Source organism: Harpegnathos saltator, unplaced genomic scaffold, assembly GCF_003227715.2.
Source record: "Harpegnathos saltator strain DR-91 unplaced genomic scaffold, Hsal_v8.6 scaffold86, whole genome shotgun sequence".
In the NCBI taxonomy this organism is placed as follows: Eukaryota; Metazoa; Arthropoda; class Insecta; order Hymenoptera; family Formicidae; genus Harpegnathos; species Harpegnathos saltator.
Window position 1 is genome coordinate 787,320 of NW_020230713.1, and position 24,805 is coordinate 812,124.

General features: G+C 45.8%; 1 protein-coding gene across 1 annotated transcript; it reads right to left on the bottom strand.

Moving 5' to 3' along the window:
• Nucleotides 1–229: 229 nt before the first annotated feature.
• LOC105186903 (dexamethasone-induced Ras-related protein 1) lies at nucleotides 230–24,805 on the bottom strand. The gene is made up of 6 exons (XM_011147411.3): nucleotides 24,139–24,805; nucleotides 10,133–10,416; nucleotides 7,671–7,828; nucleotides 1,937–2,126; nucleotides 1,592–1,802; nucleotides 230–1,229 (listed from the first exon to the last, which is right to left on the bottom strand). Exons 2-6 carry the CDS (start codon nucleotides 10,267–10,269, stop codon nucleotides 1,017–1,019), a joined length of 909 nt encoding a protein of 302 aa, XP_011145713.1. The 5' UTR covers nucleotides 10,270–10,416; nucleotides 24,139–24,805; the 3' UTR covers nucleotides 230–1,016.

Consider the following 24,805-nt stretch of genomic DNA (forward strand, 5'->3'; position numbering starts at 1 on the left):
CTGACATTTCTCGATCCCTCTCGCGCCGTCGATGCGTTCGCAATTCTTCTCGTGGAGATTTTGTTGAGAGAGAGAGAGAGAGAGAGAGAGAGAGAGAGAGAGAGAGAGGGAGGGAAAGAGAGTAATTCTGATACAAATTTAACTTAACTCAAGAGGAGTGGCTGCTCTCTCTCTCTCTCTCTCTCTCTCTCTCTCTCTCTCTCTTCCCCTCTCTCTCTTCCTCCCTCCCTCTCTCTCTCTCTCTCTCTCTCTCTCTCTCTTTCTGTCTCCTTCATGCGCGATTTGATCATCCTGATATTGCCGGAGGATCCTGCGATCAAATGTCAAACGATCTCACTCGCGTTCGCGTATTGATTTCCCGTTAAGTGTTTGATCGACGACGATTAATTAACGTAACGGCTTACCTTTATTTCTCTCCCTCTCCTCTCTTCCTCTCTCTCTCTTTTTTTCTCTCTCTCTCTCTCTCTCCCTCTCTCGCCCTCGGTTTCATCTTAAGTTAATTATACGTGTTACCTTCGGGACATTACGCTAAAGCTATATTCCGTTAATTAATTAAGGCGAGTAGCGTGGTCGGTTTAAATATGATTTTCTCTCGGCGATCTTCGTTCGCGAGCATTCTCGCCCCGCCATTGTCTCTGCGCGGTGAATTCTGACGATCGCACAATCTCCCGAGTGCTCTCCGTAGTCGCGTGCAATTTACAATGTATTTACAATCTCTCCGAACCGTCGAATAGGTCTGATTCTTCTCGCCACGCGAGAGAGATACTCGAAGGAAATCTCAATTATAAATGGATGAATATGACAATAATTAACGACAGCGTGTGCGAACGCCGAAGCAAATAACGAAATCAATATTTCGGCGCGAACAGCGTAGGCTGTGCGGCGACAGCGTCAACGTGACAACAAACAGGGAGACGGGTGGCAGCTCGTTTCCGAAGATCGCTCTTGCGTAACGCGTGTGTAACTTCGTATCCGCCTGAAATTTGTCCGCGGGAATTGTCCGAAGAGATTATATATCACTGTATCGAGCAGGCCTTCCTGGACTCCGATGTTCGCAGCGTGATCCTGGATCCTGGCGCGTTGTTCTCGTTCCCGGCCGCGAGCGAGCAGGTCTTCGTCCTCATGATCATCAGGTCCGTCCTGATGCTGGGACGCCGTACGTTCGGCGCGACGACGCCGCAAGCATCGCTCAGCCGGCGCTTTATACTGAGAGTGGCTTTGTGTCGCGGCTGGAAAAACAAAAGCGGTCGCTTTTCAGCCTCCTTCACGGCGCGCGGCTTTCACGGCTCGATATCGCGCGATGGGTAATCCTCGTTCGTCCGTTCGTTCGTTCGTTGGTTCGATCGATCGCGTGCACGACTCGACTCCGCCAAGACAATGTTCCGTATCCTTAGCGCGCTTCGTTAGTTTTAATCGGATTTTCGGCACGAAGGATTTTCAGTCAACCCCCCGGAAGCGGTTAATCAATTTCGGAGGAACATCAGCATAGGAGCGCGAACATCCCGTTTTTTTTTTTTTTTCTTTTTTTCCGAGCGCGGAGAGTACAGGGAGAAAGAGCGTCGTCCCTCTTTCTCTCGCTTCCATCACGTACCTGCGACGGTGGTAACATAGTGGGCGAGCCGAAGGTGAGCGGTACTTTTCTGTGGTGATTAGGCGCCATCTCCAGCGGTAAACCCGCCACCACAAATAGCTGGTAGAAAAGCTCGTCCACGTGGTAGTTCCGCTTCGCGGATACTTCCACGAAGATGCAGCACTCGTCTTGGCTCACGCAGTATTGCTCGGCTTCCTCCACGGTGACCGTCCTGCAACGACGACGACGCACAAACTCATTATTAAAACAATTACGCGGCTCCAGGACGCAATGACGGGCGACGAGAGATGGAGTTATTCGCATATGAATGGTAGACGAGTCTTGTCGAGACTCGTAGGAACGTACTTGACGTCTTTATCACATTTATTCCCCACGATGACCATAGGGACCTTCAGGCTGTAGTGGCTCCTGCTCCTGCTCTTCGTGGCACTTTGGGTCGCGCTCACTTTGGTCTCGAGGATCGCCTCTCTCAGCCTGATGGCTTCCTCGAAGGATTCCCGACAGTCCATACTGAACACCACGACGAAGAGGTCCCCTGCGAAATCGGTTACCGGTGTTGGATCGCGCTTGATCGATCGCGTTGGCCGAACGGCCAGCGTTTAATCACGCGGCGAAATTTCACGCTCGGCACGCGGATTGCCGTAATTGCATTATCGATAACGTGAATCAATGTAAGTTAATGCCGGGCAATTTACATCAGTTAATTCATATCGATTCGCGACACGAATGACGCGGTACCACGTGTGTCTGTGCGTACACGCGTCTTTTTTCGTTGTATCTACATTGCGTGTACCTGCGGGGGAACTTCCTGTAGATTGGAGACTTGTTCTCTCTTTTTCCCTGAATTTCTCCGGATGAAATTTCATTCGAAAAGCGAAATTTTCACTCGTGTGGAACAAATTCTGGATCGTCGAGATGTTTTTACCTGGATTTGTTCGCGGAGAGCGAATCTGAGCGTGTTTTCCACCGTCGTTGCGACAAATTCACTTCAATCGACTGAAACATTCATTCGCACAGAGTGTTAAGAATTCATTCTAAGTTTCAGTTAAATATTCACTCATCTTTGAGTACTCGTCGGTACTTCTACTGTGGCTTCGTATGCATTTTCACTCGTTTTCAGCGTGAAATTTCACTGCGAGAAATTTCAGGGATATGCAATGTCCCTTTTATTCTTTTTCTTCTTTGCTGATCATCGCATCAGCGTTCTCTGATCTCTCTGTCTTGCGAACTCAACTCTCTCTCTCTCTCTCTCTCTCTCTCTCTCTCTCTCTCTCTCTCTCTCGAGCGGGCGTTCATTATGCGACAAGGGTTGTTATTCATTATTTTGAACCAGTCAGGAAGTCGCGTTGCTGTTACTCTGCACGTTACATACGGACTAATTACGGTCACGCGAGTCATATGCGCGACACGCGTGTTATATAGATTATGAATATTTATGTATCCCGATGGATTTATTTACACGGCGACAAAGGAAGCGCGGCGGTGCATGCAATGTGTATTTATAAATCCACTTTCCAACGACGACGACGACGACGACGACAACGACATAACGATTCCGGGAGACGGTGTTCTTCGCGTTCGCGAGCGCGTCGCGTCGCGTCGCCGTCGCCCGCTCGCGTGTGCCGTACCGTTCGACAAAAACGCGTCGCGGACAAAAGGGCCAGCAGGATCAACCGGCTGTTCTCGGGGCGAACAAAAAGCCCGTCCATTGGGAAACTCGACGAGCCGGCGAGTGTGGAGTGCATAAGCTCGGTAATAACGTCGCTTTGCCAACATACAAGCGCCGCTCTACTTGGTTTTATTATCGCATATCCTCCCGCTAAAAGATGCCGCCGAGCGTCTCATGTAATAATAACATCATCGTTAATTCTGCATTAGCGGGGGATAGCATCGCCCCGGCGCGAAAGAGCCTGCACAAAGCCGCCCCGGCATTTTTACCTCGCCATTAAGAAATTATTTATCATCGTTAACCGCACTGCATGGTTGTTATTATTATTATTATCGTTTCCTCCGTGTGTAGTATTATAATACGTGTGTAGTAATTATAATTAAATTATATTAATTATGCGTTAATATTAATTTGATCACTTGTATTTATATACCGAATCGCTGCATTAATTCTACGAGGTTCGCACGCTGCAGAATAGTTCGACACCGAGCGCGTGTACGTGCACGTGCTCTTTCGTGTTTGTGAACTTTGCGCGACGCGAAGATATATGTATATGCGTTTAATTCCCGAGCTTCGTCAGTTGTAAACAAGAAAATTACACTTTCCACCCGGATAAATGTATTAAACGTACGTAATGGGCTCGCGAAATTAGGTAGGTGCCGCCGTTATCGAGATCGAAAACATCGTAGCGTTTCGCTTAATCTTATGAAATATTTTCCACTGTCAGAACCAGAATTTGGGAAAGTTATCCTTTTTAAATAACTCGTTCGTATATCGTCATTCGTTTTGTAAAATAATTCGTCGTTATCGTCTCTCCAACAGTTCAACGAATTTGAGAGATTTTCGTCACAGTTCCCGTTATTTTCCAATCTTGAGTATAGAATGCAATATAAAGAAGTCTCTCTCGTGCGTGAATGCGATTATTTGAGCCGCCAAGAACGATCGACTTTTGCATCGCCGCGGAATCTCCTCAAATTCGATTGTCTCGTGACGAAAGTACCAGCCGTTTGTATCGCGACGCGACATTTTATTCTCGTGAAACAAGCCAGTGAGTCCGTTATTATCTCCGTCGCTGGATGAAAATATATGTGTGTCAGCTATTATGCGGCAAAGTTCGCGTCTTTGGTGTCGAAAGGAATTCTCTCTTCTCGCAACAGCCGTCGCATCCAGAGACGCATTGTCTACGAATCGGGGTCATATCGCAGCGTTCGTCCGTGCTCAGGCGTGTACCGACGCGGATTCGACCTTTCGCGTTTTCGACAGCTGCTAGCCGAACGCGCGAGTGGAAGAACCGTCGATCGCGGGGAAAACTCGCGCTGACAGAACCGTTCCGCCAGGGTCAGGTACGAACATATTACGAATTTCGGAGAGATAAGGATGCTCGAAACTGTGCGTATGTACATACTACGTGCACCAACCCACTTTTGAGCGATCAACGAGAAACACGAGAGTTCTCGAGCCATATTATTACGTATCATCAGCGCGGTACATGTCTCTTACGGAGCGAAGCGTTAGCGTGATAAGAGTTACCGGTGAAAAATACACAGGCGATATGCGGAATTATTAAGAGATCTCCGCGGGATCCGCGCCGGGAGAAATGCGAACGGAAAACGTAGCGCGGTCGTGACTCCCCCCGTTGAATGCGCGGAATTTCTTCGCGGCGGCACCGGCGCGCCGAGCGGAATACAAAACTAAACACGCCTCGATGAAATTCCCATCGACGTGGCTTTCTTGATTTCCGTACGCGAGCGGACGGCAATTTAAAAATTCCTCGGATTTACGTGTCTAATTTCGCCATACATCGCCTTCTCTGCCTCCGCTGCTCCTCCCTCCTACGTGAGGGGTCACCTTGTGTCCGTGACACGCGACACGTTCACCGTTCCCCGGGCGTATGTGGAGCAATAACTCGTGAGGGATGAGTATCGGTTCTGTCCGATGCAATTTGCGCATTTCCATTTCATCGCGACGGCTGAATTCGTATACTTAGAGGCCCCGGGCGGGCGTACCGCTGTTGTCCACAGTTTTGAGCCGCGGTAATTTCGTGCGGAGTGATATATGTTTTACAATAAATATACAATTAATAGTAATTAATAATACGGTATAATTGGGCAATGATGAATGAGACAGTCAGCGCGGGCTGGCCCTTGATTGCGTTACGACAGTTAAATTATATTGCGCAGGAATTGATGGAACAAAATCAACAAAATAGAGCGGTATAATGAGAAAGCGGCGAAATGACAGGAAGGGACAAATTGTCTGCGGGTCTTTGATGAATCGAGCTAATATCATGGTTAATATTCACAGACATATTCAATATTCATCAACTCGTCAAACTTTCGAGTGGAAGAAATGAAATTATCGTATCCGTGAGGCGAAAGCGGCCCGCGTTCCGCGGCTCATTCCGTACAGTAATTCACCATTGTCTTGCCGGGTGTAGTGTCGTTTTGGGAATTGCGCGCATTATGCATAGATCCTAACTTGGATTGCTCTCCGGCCTGGCGACGTGGACGTGACGTTTGTATGTATATACGAGGGTAATATGTATTTTCAGCCGTGTCGGCCAGTCTTCCATCTTGACAAGCGACTGATGCAATTGTCGCGCGTTCAACACTGCGACGCGATACCGAGTTATCAGGTGGAGGGTGAGCGTCACGCTCGATTGTGATGGTTCGGGGAATCTGAGATTTACGCGCGAAATCACAGAGGAGTTATCGAACGACAAAGAACCAGAGGGCGGAGAGGGGGAGGGAGACTAAGCTGAGTTATCGAGCGAGCCGTAGTCCGTATGTTTTCTCTGACATTTTCGCCGGGATACAACGTCCTTCGAGACTCTCGACTACTTATCAATCCTTCCTTTAAGCCCTCGCTCCTTCGACCCTCGACTCGTCGGGCATCCCTTCGCTCAACACGTCGAATACCGCGATAATAATCGGCAATCCGCATCACGATATACGACTAACACGTTTCATTAATACACGGCTGAAAGACGATGAACTATAATTAGGGATTTGTGTGTGCCGTTTATCCGGGGAGAATCGATTGGGTGAGGCAATGAGGTGTATATTTGGAAGGTTCATCGTCAGAGAACAGTGTTGTTTATCTTCCACTGTCTAATTGAGAGAAGCTTTATGGAAAAGAGAGAGAGAGAGAGAGAGAGAGAGAGAGAGAGAGAGAGAGAGAGAGAGAGAGAGAGAGAGAGAGAGAGAGAGAAAACGAAAGAGCGAGAGAGAAGAGTTAGAGTGAATTTATAAAAGAAACTTAAAGAAGAGGGAGAGAGACTACACTATTAAAAAACAGACGAGATTAAAAGAGGAGGAGTATCTCGAAAGAGTAAATCGTTGAAAATAAGCGGAATAATGTAACAGCTGCTGTCTCGGCACTTTGGTAGGTCGGGCACGTTATATTTCAGTCTCTGACCGCCGTGCGAGTCTTTAATTTATTGAAAATTGAATTGCGCGCTATAACTTTGGGCGCATAACCTGTGCTTAGATTTCTGCAAATTTAACCGAAATCTGTGCGGCGCTGAGCACGTTAACTTCATATAATATCTGGGCCTCGTCTGAAATTCTCGTAACGGCCGACGGTATCACCCCGGGGCGGCGTTCCCTCGAACTTTTCCACAAACGCGCACACGGCGAACTGTCGTTGCCGAGGATATGAAATTTCGGAAAAGTCGTGAAACTTCTCGAACTCGTGAACACTGGCACGGCCTTGACGCGCCGCTTCCCGCGTGAAATCGACGCGATTTTAGGCGACACCATTATTCTCTTTGTTGCGAACGAAAGTTTCGTCGGTTGTCGAAGAGAAGCCTACGTGTCGAGATTAAAAGGCGATGTTTTTAATTTTTACGCGCGAACGACGCCCCGGTAAAAGTGTCGGTCTCGTTTCTTCGTGATTCTTAAATTTTCTTCCCGCTCGTCGTGAAAAAAACATCATCTGAGTGTGCCTTTTTTGAGGTGGTATTTTTTATCTTCTATTTTTTTCTCGCCCACACCGCAATCCGGTGCATTCTCATACAAGATACATCGCGGCGCATTTGCACCACATGCCACTCGCTAAAGTGCCATTTTCATTCGCCTGTACGGTGAGGGTTAAATACATATCTACTTGTCGAGTCAATATTCGCCATGGAAGCGACGGTACAAGTCTGAGGTTTAATTTCGAATATCTCTAGGAACTGTATATCCGGGTATTTCTGTATTTCCTTCTTTCTTTTCCTCCTTCGTCCCCCCCTCCCTCTCTCTCTCTCTCTCTCGCGCTTTCTCTTTCTCTTTCTCTCTTTCTTGTTCTCGTTGTGGTTTTCATTCCTTATTTTCGAATGGCTACGCCGATACGAAACGGAGCGGCACATTCTCTCTTCAGGGCGCGGGGGGGGGGGGACGGGGGGACGAGGCGAGTCGATGGACTTACCCGTCAGGAAAGACAATCGTCGCATGGCCGGAAACGGATGGTTTCCGCTTGTATCCAGAAGATCAAGCTGGTGAACCTCGCCTCTGATCCTGTAGAGTTTCCTGTGAAAATCTTCTATCGTCGGCGTGTAGCTCTCCTCGAATTTGTTGGACAGAAACCTGCAACGTGAGCGGCAAAGGTTTGACATGATTCCCGCGCTTTTCTAGTCTAGCTTTTTATTCCCTTACTCTGCTCTTTTTATCGCAGACTCCCTTTGACTCTGGGCCTGCACCTATCTCCGAATTTGTTTTATTCTACATAATAAAATCAACGGCTTGTACTGTCATGTAATTTCGGGACATTCACCGTACCTCAAAAACCGTGTCGGAAAATTAGGATACTCATCTATTTTCTCATTCTCTCTTTCTTTCTCGGGCTAAAAGCGCCTATTTGATTATTTAAAAGTATTCTCCCGGAAAGGGCGGTACGTGTCCGATGGGACGGTAAACACAGGCTTAAATCGTAATTCCGTGTATTTAAAAACTCACATTCGCTCGAGAGGAGAAGCGAGCGCGCCTAAATGGCTCATTAGCGGTCGCTATCTATGCTCGCTCACGAGCGAAAAATTCGCTTAGCATCAGCCGCGTCAGCCGCGTAATTATGGTCAATTTAGGATGGTTAACGTAACTTCGAACCGACCGCGCTGCAAATTTTCTGCATTTCGCGGTGTCGCGACGTTCATCGACACGCAATATCGGCGGCGGCGATGGATTTTATCCTCCTCCCGTCGTAATGACTCCGCGCGAAACTGCACCCGCCCCAGGATTTTGCCCGCCCGCCGATGGGGAAAGAAACATCGTTAGCTGGCAGTTTTTAACAGGCCGATCCAATCCAAAAGAATCGCCCTTTGTTACCGGGGAAATACGTGGTGGCCGGTTTTTCGATATTCTCTCGTAAAGGGTGTCCCAAAATTCACGCAAGATTTGAATTTTGCGCCATTTGTGCGGTAAAGTGTTGCCAACGAAAGAAAAAGACAGCGTGACAGCTTAGGGTTTTTAAACTGATTACGCACAGCGAAGAGAGTTCGTTGAATGGATTATGGAACAACAAGTGGATGCTGGTTTTTCGAACAAAATCATCTTCAGCGATGAGGCTCATTTTCATCTTGATGGTTTGGTTAATCGACAAAATCGCATTTGGGGTTCAGAAAATTCACGAGTGATTGTTGAGAAACAAATGTATCCACAACGTATCACTGTTTGGTGCGGATTTTGGGCTGGAGGCGTCATCGGACTATTCTTCTTCGAAAATGCGGCTGGTCAGGCAATAACAGTTAATGGTGCTCGCTATCGCGACATGATAATCCAGTTTTTTGTGCCTAAATTGCAAGATATGGATCTGGACGACATGTGGTTTCAACAAGACGGTGCCACATGCCATACAGCCCGAGAAACAATTCAATTACTGCATGAGTCATTTCCTAGTCGTGTAATTTCCCGTTTTGGTGATCAGATTCGGCCGCCCAGATCATGCGATTTAACGCCGTTGGACTTTTTTTCTTTGGGGTTTTTTGAAGTCTAAGGTTTATGCCAATAAGCCCACGACCACCCACGCCTTGAAGGAGGAAATTGAGCGCTGTATCAACGAAATTCAGCCACATTTATGCAAAATGGAAAATTTCAATAAAAGAGTGCATATGTGCCAGCAAAGCTGTGGAGGCCATTTACCCGATATGCTATTCCATACACAACCCTATACTGCATACTTTATGAATCAATAAAAAATTTACAATTTTTAATTGATTCATAATAAACCTGTGTTTTCTATCAAAATTACTTCTTGCGTGAATTTTGGGACACCCTTTATAACGCGGCCGACGTTCGCGTACACACAATGGCAAACACAATAATGCGTGCGTCGACGGTGAGACAGCGGGTGCGCTTCAGAGATTAATTGAATCACATTGTCCGCACTATTAGTAATCGATCTACGAAAGGGAGCGCGACGAGCGGAATTCGTTTAAAAGCCCAGAGTGAGCGGCGCGTCGGGAACGTACGGAATACCTAATAAACGCAGAGAGGCGAACCGCGCGAAAAGCGTTCCACTCGGATTTCCTCAAATAGGCTCGAGAGAATCTCGTCCGTACAGACTGGACGCAAGACTGGACGCTTATAATTAAAGTTAGATTAAACGTTATAACTAAACGAACAGATCCGGAGAAGATGCAAGCATACACGAAAGAGAAGATCCGCGAGAACAGTAATCCGTAGTAAATAAAATACGACAATAATTTCATAAGGTTGAATTAAATAAAGTTAAATTAAATAAAATTAAAATTTAATTCGATATGTATAAAGACAAGAAATTTGCGAGATGTGAAAAGGCACAAAGGGGTGACGATCATCAAAGGCGGATAGGGGAGGAGGATAGGGCGTATCAAAGACTTACGAAAGCCGAGGATTGCGATTCGGGCAAGATTTTACCGTGCTACAATAGCGGTCTTTCCAACGCGAGCACTGCCGAGCATGACGAGACGGTAGCAGTTACGCGGTGGCGGCTTGCAAGCATCCTCCTGCGACGAGGTGGACGCAGGACTCGGGCTGACGGGCATAGCGAGCATTCCATCCTCCGGGCCCGAGGGACCATCCACTTCTGGCTCCGCTTGTGCACCTCTTCGGCCGCGGTTGATCCGATGCTCGGGTTCGTCGGCACTTCCGCTTCTGCAGAGCCTCTGCACGCAGCACAGAAGTCGGCCGCACGCCTCCAGCTGCAGAAACGGGAATTATGTGTCTATGAATGCGATATTAAGCCTTAACACTCTCCCAACTCTCTCTCCCTCTCTTTCTCTCTCTCTCTCTCTCTCTCTCTCTCTCTCTCTCTCTCTCTCTCTTCTCTCTCTCTTTCTCTCTCTCTCTCTCTCTCTCTCTCTCTCTCTCTCTCACATCTTCCTCTCTGTCTCTCTTGGGGCATAGTCTCTGCTAGATCATAGAGCGCTGTTAAATTCCCGAATTTCACTATTAAATTAGTCGTCAGCAACGGATATGGCGGTGCGTCACTCGGCATTTTACACGACGCAGCACTGTGTGAAAAAGAAAAAAAGAAAACACAATCGTGTTTTTTCTCTCGGGATTTGCGTTATTTCCAAATTCGAGCAATATACAAACGTAGTTTGAAATATTTTTTATCGCATGAAATAATTTACACTATGCTGACCTACGAGTTAACCGAATGTGAATCGTTGATAATGCTGATACGGAAATATTTTAATGACGGGAGAGTTAATGTTGTTAATGTTTCACGTAGAATTTCGACTGTGTGTCCGATAGTTATTAACGCAAGGTTATATTGAATTTCCGAAAATACGCGTATTTCACTGAACATCCAGAATTATTTACAGCTTTGATAGAGAATGTTATACAGTTCCTCTCTTTCCCTCCTCTCACCTTCTCATTCTCTCTCTTTCTCTCTATCTACCGTTAGTAACATTTCGTGTGACACGAAACTCAATTAACCAGCGGCAGCAGCATTAATATTTGGTGAAATTGAATTTCCCATTAAACAACAAGGTAATGAATGTGTCCAGGCATGAAAACAATACCCCGAAGCAATTGCAAAGCGCCGAAAGAACGAGATATACGAGATTCAAGTATGCATGCACGTGGTACATCCAATGTACATGAGGCTGGTGTTTTATTTTATGGCAACTCAGGAAATGTTCACGGTTCTCATTTCTTTTTCAATAGTTCTTGATTCTCGAAGAATTTAAATAACTATTTCCGACAAAAAAGATGAATTCGAACAAACTAAGACTTCAGCATCACTCATCTCATGTACTGGAAAATAAAGTGGATGCCTGAAATCACCACATATTTTGACTTTTAACAAAGTAAGGTACCAGCTTCATGCAGATTGTCAAATTGAATATAGTCGAACCTGAATCTGCGGTAGGCATTGGTACTATTTTTAACGCGATCAGTGAGAAATAGAATAGCAGATAACTAATGCACCAAACACGCTCCATAAGACTTCTCGCAAGTGAACTCCTCTTGAATATCTTCGATTGCTTCTCAATATTAAGAACATCCGAGAATTGTTGGCAGCAACAGGGTATTGGAAAAAAAATTCCATTTTTCCGGTGATCGAAAGTGTCGTGGATGAAAAGTGATGTTGCTCGGCGACCATCTGCCTCCCGTTCATATTTTTCAATACAATTCCTACGATTATATATCATTTTTCCGCTGTGAATCGCTACCGAACATTGCACGCTCGGTGAATTTTGCTGCATATTTCGTTAAGTTTAACGAGAATGCTTGTTACGCTGACGAAAAAGTTTCGGGGGAACGCGCTAAATAAATGCGGGGGAGCTTAACTAGAATAGTTTGTAGATGTCATGATAATTGGAGAGTTAAGGTTCCTTAAACGCGCACGCGCATGTCCCGGAATACCTTAAAATAAGTTTGAAATATACCTCGGTCCATTCCCTCACGCTCGTGTACGTTATATACTGAAAATACAAACTAGTTCTGCATAATTCACCCGGTTAAAATGTATTCGTACGTGCCGTTTATTCCGCATTTTAAATTCACGTGTAATATTAATATAATACATGTTTGACAATATAAAAGCTTATTAAAATATCGCGTCATTATTGTTAGTTTCCTCTTCAAAGGCAGATATACCAAGATTGTAGAAGAAACATTTAATGAAAACTGCTAAGAAATATGAGAGAAGCTCAAAGAGCACCAACTTTATTTGCTTTTAATTAATTGAGTATTATTAAAAAAAAAACATACAGCTCTTTGACTAATATATATCGTTGTCTTATCTCGAAATTATAGTTTTTCACGTTAGAACACCGAATGTTAATTACAGAGATGAGACGTAATTCACATACTCCGTCATTTGTTGTAAATTCACGTTCGCTAATATTCCTCGATATTAATGTTCCTCAAGTATCAGTGTCAGTGGTGATTTTATTCACGCTTAAGAATCGAGGATTCCACTTACGTCAAGCGATGACAGTTTATTCGCGACTTGGGCGAATATTCGTGGCCTCGCGGCGCACCGCTCGGGCAGAAACTGGCGTATAATAGAACGTGTTAAATCTTTACCATAACGCTCATACATTTCTAACTCGTGCACGCTGAATAGAACGCTAATGATTGCAACGAAGCAAGTTTTGAATGTCGCTTAACACCACTTTTAACGCGCGATAGTTGCAGAAGACCCATTAGACGAGAGACAAAAACGGTGTTACTTCGTGAGTGACAGCGAAACCACTCGAATCACTTCACATTCTCCAGTATATCCCTCTTCGGCGCGAGAAAAACCGCACGAGTGTGCCGACGGGTGAGCTTTTAACGCCATCGTCGCCTCGCGAATATCGATGTTGTATGATCTCTCGAATAATTTCTAAAATTGCAAATACTTGAATGCGCTAAATACTACACGGAGAAAGGGGTTAGTCGATTTAATGTGGGAGTGAATGAACGAAGTCGAATGAGTCGGAGAAAACAGAATTTCTTATGAACCAGACTCAATTCTAAGATTTTGATCGAAGGAAATGGAATTTCTCTGACTCTTAGAATCAAATTTGATTGTAGAAACAAGAAATTTTGTTTTCTCGAACTCGACCCCAAGGACCAGAAATTCTGTTTCCTTATTTGACCCAAAGGCTCTTGGTTTGTCTAGTGTTACGTCAATTTAATTAAACTTTTTTCTCCGTGTAAAATTGTAAATATCTCAAGTTTCGCTAAAATTCCTCGTTACATCAAACGTCAGCATATTACGTGATGCTCGATATTTTTTTTTAATTGATTAACGAAGGAAGGACTAGAGCGATGCGCGACGCGGCTTGTTGATGCGCCGTCGAAGAAGAATCTTCCTAGACGCATCGCGTTGAAAAATACATGAAGTAAACTCGATGCTCGTCGCCGTTGCTCCGCAAATTTACCTCTGAACAAGACAGCGTGCCGCTTCGCGTGTCTCGGTTTCGAGACGATATGCACAAGAGGTGAGGCTTTATAAATATTTAAATAGGGCACCTGATGCCTGCGCCAGGGTGTTGGCCGCAATTATTAAAGGCCTCCATTAAAACGCGCCACGCGTATTGCATTTCTTTTTTCTTTCTCCTCCTTTTCCATGCTTGCCCCTCTTCGGGAATGCAGTAACCTATTTTGTGGAGGAAACAAGTGAACCCGGGTCGAGTTTTATTCTCGTCGCTTTTACTTCACGACACTAACAGCACGAGTCGTTCTGATACGTTCTCTGCCGTTTAGCGAATGGCGACGTAAATCGTGTAACGGCGAGAGAAAGAATCTCTCTCTCTCTCTCTCTCTCTCTCTCTCTCTCTCTCTTTCTCTCTCTCATTCTCACTCTATTTTCCCCTCTTGTCGAACGTCACGTAAAATTCCGTTTCATGCACTTTCCGGCCGTTAATTTTCCGACCGTTAAGCCCTTGAATCGCCCGACGAGATCGTAATTACTGACCGCAATTGTTTTTTAGCGGCGAATGTCGGTGAGAGCTATTATTACGTGTCGATGATGCTTTATTTCTGGTCCAACCCGGCGAAATGGGGTTGCGATATTTTTCGTTCGCGTCAACTATAAATGCACATAAAAAAGAGCGAGAACGTTAGGGAAAGCGAGTGCACTCGCGTATGCGGATCGGATTGTATCGTACAGCATGATATTTCACCTCTGTCTCAAGTACGACGAACGCTATGCGTCTCGCGATACGTCTTGCGGTGGTATCGATGCTTTTCTATACCTCCATCTGCGCGCGTGTATCTCCCTCCCCGTCGCGCAAATTTTCCACGGAATAAAAGTCGGGCGTGCTGTCGTTACTATTTTTAGAATTTATGAACGGTGTTTTTCTCCCTCCGCGCGCGAACTCGGTTAACTATAATCTCAGTTTTACTGCTACTCCGTTTCTTTCTGGGAGATTAGAACTAGTGTGTAAGAAACTCCAAGATTTATGTCCTTTCTCCCTCGTGACTTCCGATCTTAGAAAAAGAAGAACCAAACTCTGAGGTCAAAATCCTTCCATTAGGAACTTTTGCCGTTTCTTTTTTTATGCTTTTCTTTTGCTTTCTCTCTCTCTCTCTCTCTCTCTCTCTTCCTTTCTTCATGAAACGTTCCGTCATGTACCAAATTTATTTTAAATGAGTCTGAATGCGTAAGTAAAACCACAACTTTTATCACCTCACAGGCGTCACATCAACAAATACGACCTGATAGAACATCAGAGCAGTCGAAATATGTTTTTACCGAATTCACAACACACGAAATAACTCCATTGCGAGGTTTCCTTCGTGTGAAGTAATCGGGTTAAAATTATCCATTGACATTGATAAAAATGGAAATTATGTGCCGTAATATTACGCGAGTATTGCGGGATTACAATAAACTGGGGTTGACAATTCTCAATCGCAGGCTTTTATTTTAGATCCTGCAGCTATGAGGAGCTCTCTCTCTCTCTCTCTCTCTCTCTCTCTCCCTCTCTCTCTCTCTCTCTCTCTCTCTCTCTCTCTCTCTCTCTCTCTCTTCCTCTCCCTCCCTCCCTCTCTCTCTCTCTCTCTTCCTCTGCACCGTCGTCGACAATGACGATCCTTGGGGAGGAAGCAGCAACGGTCTGCTTATAGCGGTCGATTATGAATACTTAGTACAGATGGTAATAGACAGCCTTTGGTAGTACCAGACCAGGATAGAAACCGTGTAACGAGCGACTATAGTGAGTATGTAAATGCAGATATTACGGCTCGCGTCCTTATCTCTTATCTATCCCGGCCTCGGGGTAGGGAGTCGCGGATAATCACCGCGATCGGAGATATACAGATTCGGGGCCACTTTATATCCCGGTCAATTTATATCTCATGTATTTTTAGCGACGGTGCATATTGTTAGAATCTTATTCCAGGGAATTCGCCGTCGCGGCCGCCAACGTTGAGGCAAGCCGTCGATTTTTATTACCTTCGAGCCCGACTCAAGATCGAATTAAAGATAAAACGGGCGATTTATCGGGCCGCGGATCTCGTCTAATGATCCGCGCGCTAGAGAAATGCGCTGGAGAAACTTCTCCGGCTTCTAGTAAGATTCCGCGCTCTTACTCCCTGCGAAAGAGCTCGTTGTGCTCGCGGCGAGCGCAAGCTCGCGGCGAGCGCAAGCTCGCCGACTCGTTACATTTTATCGCTCGCGTCGTGATACGATACAACACGGAAAAATGAGGGACAATGAATACTCGTACACCGCGCACACACACACACACACACACACACACACCGGCCTGTGCGTGTGCTACACGTGTACTATCGATCTTATGATCGCGCGAGTTTATGAGCGAAGTTCTCGCCGGCACGCGAGGCTTCAGGGAAACATTGATCTCTTAACGCCACCGCCAAACATGACCGCCATCGGCCGTTGGTGCGCGGCCGGCTGATAAAACCAAGCGACAAGGTATCGGCTTGTCCGGACCCCCCCCCCGCCCCTTCCTCCTCCTTTCTCTCTTTCTCTTTTTTTGAGCTTGCAACATCGGCAATCGGATTATGACAACGTTGTTCGCAGAGCAACGCAGCCGCATTCGGCGGTATTGAACAAAGTTCCGAGTGTATCGCAGAGCGTTATCCTCTTAATGGATTGATCACGCTAAGCGAATTCGCCCATCAACGCCTACTAAACATCCGTTTAACGATTCGGCGCTATAATATTTTCACGTCGCGCGGTCGCACGCCGCGAGCTTACGCCGTGGTCGCCGAAACATTTTCGTTTGTTCGCGCGCTCGCGTGCCCGCTCGAGGACTAACGATATTCGCGGACCTAATTATGCGCCGTAATAACGCGGTTCTCCAATGTAGCGTGCGCTAATCGCACGCTGCAAACGTGGTGTTGCGCCGGTCGTTGTAACGGCGCGCGATTAACGAGCAGCGGAAACCCTCAAGTCGCGCCCTGACGCGAGCGCGAGCGCGAGCGCGAATATTCTGTGCGATGTCGACGTCGTTTGTATAATCATCCGCTCGTGTGTTTGCGATGCTGATGTCGCGCCGCCGCTGCATTGCATCGCTCTCGTACATTCACGGTTATACGTTCGTACATAACACAGGGTGTTCCGCTTATGTATATCATAAAAAAGGGCGCATATTCTACATAAAGAACCGAGTCGAGAAGCTCTCGGCAGTTTTTGGACATTTCTCATGTTCACCGAGATATTGCGAGTTCAAATTTCAATAAATCGTCCAATCAGGCGCCATGGTGCACGCATCGCGCGCTCGGTAGTTGCATAGCTGCGGCGCGACATTTAGCGATATTGCAATTATGTAGCAATATATTTTGTTTGACGAAGGGGGGCATACTGCGCTGCCGCTCGATAGTTCCGCTGTTTTCCGCGATATTTCATTTATTCCTTAATCGTGCTGTTGCATATTTCATACGACGACTCGTCCGCATATTCCGACGACGCACGATTGAAAATCCTCCTCGCGACAGCCACGTACTCGCAGAGATTTCAGTCTCTCACGATTCCCTGTAACGTCGCGCGTCACCCAGGCGAGATTATGTGAGGAGCTGAAGTTACGCAAGTATATAATTATGACGCTAAACGATTACTCCGCCCCATTTAATCCTAGGTTGACACCCTTTGCTCCGCCGTTCGTTCTGATATCGTCCGTGCCGCAAGAGATGGTTAATGCCGTTGATTAAAACACATTCTCGAGGAGCGAGAAGGCGAGGGTCGCGCGTCGGTTTCTTTCTTATTCTCGGGAACTCCATATCTGGCTGGAGTTAAAACTTGAACGAACTATTTCTTTCAATCTTACCGCCATTCAAGAGCGTTTCGTTTCTCTCTCTCTCTCTCTCTCTCTCTCTCTCTCTCTCTCTCTTGAGAAAATAAGAGGAGGAAGTCCAATCGTCGTGCGGAAAAAGCGAAATTCTCTCAACCGCGCGTTAATGAAAATCTGTCCGTGTAAATAATCGCTGATACAATTTGCCGATGAGCGTCGACGAATTTCGTGTATTCTTGCATGCATTTTAAATATTCTTCGGATAATCAAAAGTGCGAAATTCGACCGGGGTCGAAAAGTTCGCAGCTGCGCTTGAAAGGAACGACTGTGTAAATCACATTTTACCCAGCAATTTTTTCTCTCGCGTTTCAAAATACAAAAGAGCTCGCGGCGAGGTACTTTAAGTTCTGTTGCAGGTACTGGGGAGGGGGGAGGATGAATTAGGATGAATAGGACAAATTAAAAAATTCCCCGTCACTCTGATCTCTACCCATGTTGTTCCACGTATGACTTACTTTTGTCATATTACTTCTCGTCATATTATCGCGCGCATCGCGCGAGCGACTTGAACGCGTCGTTGACACGGTGTAACAGGCGCGATGTAACAATCGTGTGATAACGAATCCTCAAAGTTCTCGGATTTGCCGATAAGTTGCCCATCGTAATTAGACGGTATGGATACGCTGTGTTTCATCCATTTCGAGTAGAAAAGTAATTCCGTCTTTCTCTCTCTCTCTCTCTCTCTCTCTCTCTCTCTCTCCCTTTCTCCTCTCCCTTCTTTCCTATTCCCTCGTTTGCTCGATCTCTCTCTGTCTATCTCTCTCCCCTCCCGGCATTCTCGCCACGCTTCTCGCGTCGTTACTTAACTCAGGACTAACTACTCGCTAACGTTCGCCACTGAGTGCTTTTGCTTGCTCGCGCCGTAATCTGATTGGGTTCTCGTAGGCGTTATTTCATTTCCGAGTTCGGTCCAGCTACATGTTGTCGTCGGCGCATCTCGTGTCCGAGAGGTTGTACGACAATTTTTAACGACGATCACCACAGAAGCTAAGAGAGCAATTCGCGAGTTTACGAGCATTATAATAGAGAGACGCCCGTCAACGTCAGTCGCGACAACGGCTGGGAAAGGCCCGAGCGTTAACGCGTCGGAAGTAATTTCGCCAACACCACCGCCAAGGCATCCGCGAGTTATATCGCTGTACAAGGTGCTCTCGTTTCTATCACGCGTCGCCTCTCCATGCGCGAGACTTCTGTCGGGCCGGTCGGCTCTCTACATCCTTTTTTCTCGCTTTTCATCTCCTTCTTTTTTCGCGAGTAGATTAGTTCTTAAGGGAAACGTCGGGGGTTAAACTCCGGAGTATCTCGGGAGATAACAGCAGAATCCCGTTGTTCTGCCAGACCAATCTTAAGCGCAGTTTCATTACAAAGACATTACAAAGACGTCAAGGAGCCGAACGACACGAAGAATGGATTATATCTAATTAAATTTTCACTAAGGCGAAATCGTTCACACAGAGATTAAGGAAGTTGTAGGCGGTCGATAGCGCGTGAGTTTCATCCGGGACACCCTGTGCCGCCATCGTCGTCGCGAGTATATCTACCCCTTATGCGCACGAGACGCGAGATTTCGCTTTAAACTCGATATACTCGGGGATATAATATACGACAGGGAAGATAGACGCGCGGCAGGAGTTTTCGAAGAAACGACGTCGAGAATGCGCGGGCTTATTTTCAAGTCGTGTCGCCGTTGCTCGCGAAGGAGAGAGAGAGAGAGAGAGAGAGGGGGGGGGAGGGAGGGAGGGAGAGGGAGAAAGAGAGAATAGGAGAGAGAGGGCTCAGCTCTTATACGGAACGGACTAATCGACGAGAGCACGACGAAAGTCGAATTCCAACCGACGGCTCACGTCCCGGTAATTAAGAGCTAGATTGTCTCTACGGATCGGCAATTGCAATTAAACAACCGCACCCGCCGCACTGCTCCGGACGGATGAGGGTTCTTCAAACGCTGCGTTTATTCGTACGTTCATGCTCGTTCGTCGTGTGTATGTATGTATGTTGTGTGCGCGAACACGTGGAGAATTAACGAGGTGCAAAAAGAGCGCAACAGTTCGCTGATAATTCGCTAATCGATTGCAATTACTCAGCCGGACACGACGCAAGCCGTCGTCGACGTACCTTTATCATTTTCGACGTCGCTTTAGCGCCGAAATGAATTTCTCGAAGTTTCTATCAAGCACGGTGCTCTCTCTTTTTCTTTTTCTTTTTCTTCTCTTCTCTTCTCTTCTCTCCACACTATTTGCGTCAGGACACCTTGATTTCGACTTCTTCGGTGACAGCTGTCCCACGCGAGACTCCTCGGCCCTTCGTCTTTCATTAATAAAAATGTCGCGTGGCGTTAACATGTTTCAAGCTGTAAGCGCTCGGAAACGAAGGAAGCGACCTTACTCCCGCGAGCTTAGCTGCCGAGGAGCAATCAAATAACGAGACTCCATTGTTCGTCTAAACTCGAGTGGACTTCGCCTCTTAAGTATTTTAATTCGAGTCGTATCCGTGAGGTGTCCTACGGATATTGCGTATTGAGCAATTGCGAACATTTCCTCGAGGGAAATATTAACCGCGGGTCCCAGAGAGGAGGAGATTACTCTACGAACGAAGAGGGCAACTCGCATTAAAGTGAAAATCGAATTGAATTAAAATCGCAGGTCCACGGTGTGATGCGAAATTTTTTTCGCATCGTTCGTCGTCATTTCCCGCCGCGCGATACGTGGGCGGGACGTGTGTGATGAGGACATTCTGTCGAATGATTGTCATTTGAACCGAAAATTCACGCGATCGATGCCTCGCAACTATCGGGCGAGCTGCACAAAGCGCATCGCATGGAGCAGGAGGAGAGACGTTGCTCGATGTAGCGCGAGAGATTCTGGCGGCGCGGCTTACTGGCACGAAAATCCCAGCTTTTTTCCCCTCCGCGAATAATTTTCTTTGAAAGAGGTCGTCGTGGAGTATCTCCTCAGCGGGCCGAAAGAAATCTCGTCGCTTTGCCATATTCCGGCGGCGTACAATCGCGAACGCACTTTGAGAGAGCCGTCGTCATCGTCGTCGCGCGTGAGGATGCAATCGTGATCGCGCGTTTACGGACGCGACAGGGCGGATTATCCCCTCGCGTAGCCTACTTCCTGAAATAACTACCTTTCTCCGCGGCCCTTGTGTATCTCGCGAGTGCGCTAAATTCGGTCGGTTATTGGGTCGAGAAATCGAGCGAACTTCAAAAATAATGTCGCCGCTCTCTCTCTCTCTCTCTCTCTCTCTCTCTCTCTCTCTCTCTCTCGTCGAATCTCCTTTTCTCGCGGACGGGATACGTTGTTAGGACGAGGTGCGCTTTGCCAGCGGACGCTGCGTTCGAGAAAATCGAGTCTCGACGTTTCATCTTTCGAGTCATCACGTTGTGTGTGACATATAATGTGTCGTTTCGGCACCCACCGTTGTATCAACGCATTTTCCTATAACAATGCGACATACGATAATTAACGACCATGTGCAACTTCGTTACTTTTATCGTGATTTTAATATTGTTAATACATCGCATATCACGCACATATGCGCACACTACCGCACTACGAGCATCGAAAAACGATAAATCCAAATTGATTTCGTTTTATTATACGGATGTACAACGAACTCCTCTCAGGCGCGCTCGTCGGTATCCCGATTTTAAAGCCGGCGGTTATACGAACGGTAATATCTACCGTTTATAATAATCAGTTTATAAAGAACTTCAGTTACGTGTTCCGGTCGGAGTTCAACAGTTGCGACGTGGTTTGCGTCTGTTGACGGTGCAACAAGTCGGGTTAACAGCTGTTTCAGCCGCATATAGTTATATGCACGACGGCGGTGCTGTGGCACTTCGATTTGGCCCAAGTCCAGGCCGAGTTTACGAGGCTTCAGTGAACTTGGGCGTTACGTTCGTTGAATAGCGGACCGTATTATCAACCGTACGAGCTTCGATAGTACAGCGTGGTACATTGAATGAGAGCACTTGTACTCGAGTTTGGAGATAAGCGCATGGCGAATAATGCGATTGTCGTGGTTGCCGATAGCGTAAGACCAGAAGCGTGCACGCAAGTGCTCTCTCTCTCTCTCTCTCTCTCTCTCTCTCTCTCTCTCTCTCTCTCATTCTTTCGTGCATCCGACATCGCTAATTTATCGGTACAATTTAACGATACGATTTGCCGGAATATCGGAAATAAATGATTATCGTTTTGTCATTTTCGAAGAGCAGCGAGCGAGGACAAAAACAATTACGCGTCACAAATGTGTGTGTGTGTATATATATATTTTTCAGTTACTGAAAAACTGAACGATTGGAAATTGCACTTGTTGTATAACAGAAGTACTTTAGCTTATGTGGAAAAATTGCGTCGGCGAACCGACGTAATGCGTATTGATAATCGAAAAATACGCGTGTGTAAACTTCGAAATTTCAAATTCTGTTTTATTTCCCTTTTTTTCATTCCCTCTTTTTCATTTTTTCATTCCCTGTTTTTCGAGCGTCGCGATATTTCGAATGTGCGTTTGAATGTCACATTCGCAAATACGGATCACGTGTGTGTGCGTGTCGTAATAATTTTTTACGAGAAAGGTATGATATGACCTAGCAGCTCCGTGAATCAATAAACTCCGCCACAACAACACCGCGCACATAATTATTAACTCTTTCAAAGCCGTGCGTTTTTCTCAAACGAGAGGAAAAAAAGGATACCGCGTCGGTCGTTTTATACAGAGCAGCCGCGAGTTTGCGCTATTTGTGGAAGACGTACGCAGCATATAACATGCGTATACGTAGGATTTTAACGGATTATCTCGAGCACTTAGCAGAAAATCTCTATGTTAAATGATCTACCGCAGGAGTTGATGTTGTATTTTCCTCGCTTTTCTTTCTTTTTCTCTGTTTTTCTTTTGATTAGACCGGTTTTATTACCGGTGACATTGATTCTAAAATCCTGATGAATTTGATATAAGGCAAATACTCACGGGAAAACATCAATCTACCGAATAAAAAGATGTAAGTTCGTGATCGGGAACGCGTCGTATGATCTCGCGCACGTGATATCTATTTCTGGTGCATGTAAGTACTGAATATATTTCCATTCGTTAATTTTTGTCACGAGATTGAAAAATACTGGAGTAAAGAACTGCTGAGTTGTTTCCCGAAGTGACGTATATTCGTGACGACTATTTTTAAGAGAGTACAACATAAGAAACGGAAGGATCGTCCATAAAAAATTTCAAAAGTCTCACTTTGATAACGCATGTAATTCTTCGCTGTTTTTTGATCTCACATTTTATCATCCGACAAAGAAAATTAATGAGTGGTAATGTAATCAAGGTTTGTGCGTCGAAAATAGATATATCACCGTGAATCGTTATTCCGAGTCATAGTCACTCAGTGTTTCCGTCAATAAATCCGTATTCTTATCATTCTGAATACTGACGGTGTTCTGTGAATATTTTTTTACATCACGACGACGACATTCACGATAGAACACAGCATCCATCACAGTACAGTATCCATAAAGATTTGCAAAATATGGATTTTAATTTGAGACAAGAACGAAAGTTCACATGAGCTATTTTTTTTTACATATATAAAATAATTTGTTTAGCATAATGTAAATATTGATACGTACATAAATAAAATTATTGCATTGCGACACACAAGGTATCGGTCGGATGGAAATTCTCTCTTATCGAGAACGTAATAATTTTTCATAAGAGTTGCAGAAATGAAGGTTGCCAATTAATGGCCGACACTCGTATATTTTTCAATATTTTTCACTTTAATTATTTCGTGTGATGTGATTTGAGAGCACCGAAGCTTTTTGTTCATCGGGATAATTTCACCGATGAGAAAAAAGTAGAAAAAATTTTATTTAAAAGATATTTTATTCAGAAAATTCTTCGTTTTTCCGGCACAAAGCACTCTTAGGCTGTGTCTCATGACGTTCATGTTTCAAAGGGTCGAAAGGGTCGCGAACTGACAGGACATTGAGCAAATAGAAGGTCAAACCACTGACCGGGAATTTTACCTTCAGAATATACCCTCATCATGTAGATATCACGGGACCGATATGTGATAAAATACAGCGGATGTGATTAAATCGCTACGATTTGAGCAGTTTATGCGCGCATTTGATTACGGTCGCCAATAATCGAGATTAATTATGACACGATGTAATGCGATGCTCGAATTGAAATCGTGAAGTAAGGAGTTTAAAAGATCCATCATTTCACGATATCGCACGGTAGTTCTTTTTGTACTTTTTTCACTTTAAATCATTGTTTAGCGTTATGTGCCGTTTCTCCCTTCTTCCCAGGAAGCATAAATTTTTTCCACTCACTTAACTATGCTTCATATTAAAGAATCACTTTAGGATCATCCAACGCGAAAGGAAATAACCTTTAAACTCGCTCCTCGCTCCTCCTCGTGCGCATGCCAAAATTGAAATGTATGAGTTATTTTCATACACATTCACTTGTGTGCCCGAGAGGTTCCGCTCTCTTCCACTGTGCAACTGTGCAACAAAGTTCCTCTCACAAGAGGAGAATGATTCTATTTTCATGGCGCAAAAGATACAAGAAGACACAAGCAGAAATACAAATCTCATTGTTTTCCGATCACCGATAAAGATTTCAACATACGTGATTCTTTCCACTTACCTCAGGAATGTAGACAGAGCGTTGCCGGAGGAAAAGCTGGAAAACGGAGTCCGAGACATACACCGTCCTGAACGTTAAGGACCCGTTCAGGTCCTCGATTGCTTCTCTTGATCTCGTCCACGCTATGGTTCCTCTCCCTACACTCGTTACGATGCACTCTCCCTTTCTTTTCCCTTTCGATCTCTCCCCGTTGCTCTTTTGTCTCTTTCACTCCGTGCTCTTTGGACAAAGACAACGACAAGTGGCAGCCTCGACAGTTAAAATTTCCACACGAGTTCGTTTATCAGAGGACTAATTCTCGTTCTTTCTTTTCCTCTTTTCTCTTCTCTCTCTCTCTCTCTCTCTCTCTCTCTCTCTCTCGCACACGCGCTTCCTCTCTCCCGGCAGATATCTCGTGCCGATACGACACGGCTTTATGACCGCGGTTATTCGAACGAGGCCCGGAGGTGCCTGCCGATACGTGGGCTCATTGATTTCGCGAGACGACCAGGCATAGGGATGATATGCACGCGAGGACGTGCCCGACGAGAATCACAAGAGCGAGGAGCGTAGGTAAAGCGACGCCGGTGCGAAGCGCTGACTGAACCACTGGCGAGGCTACGAGGGGTGCTTCGTACCGTGTAGGTCCCCTCTCTGCTTTCAACCTCCGGACTATCGTCCTCTCTCT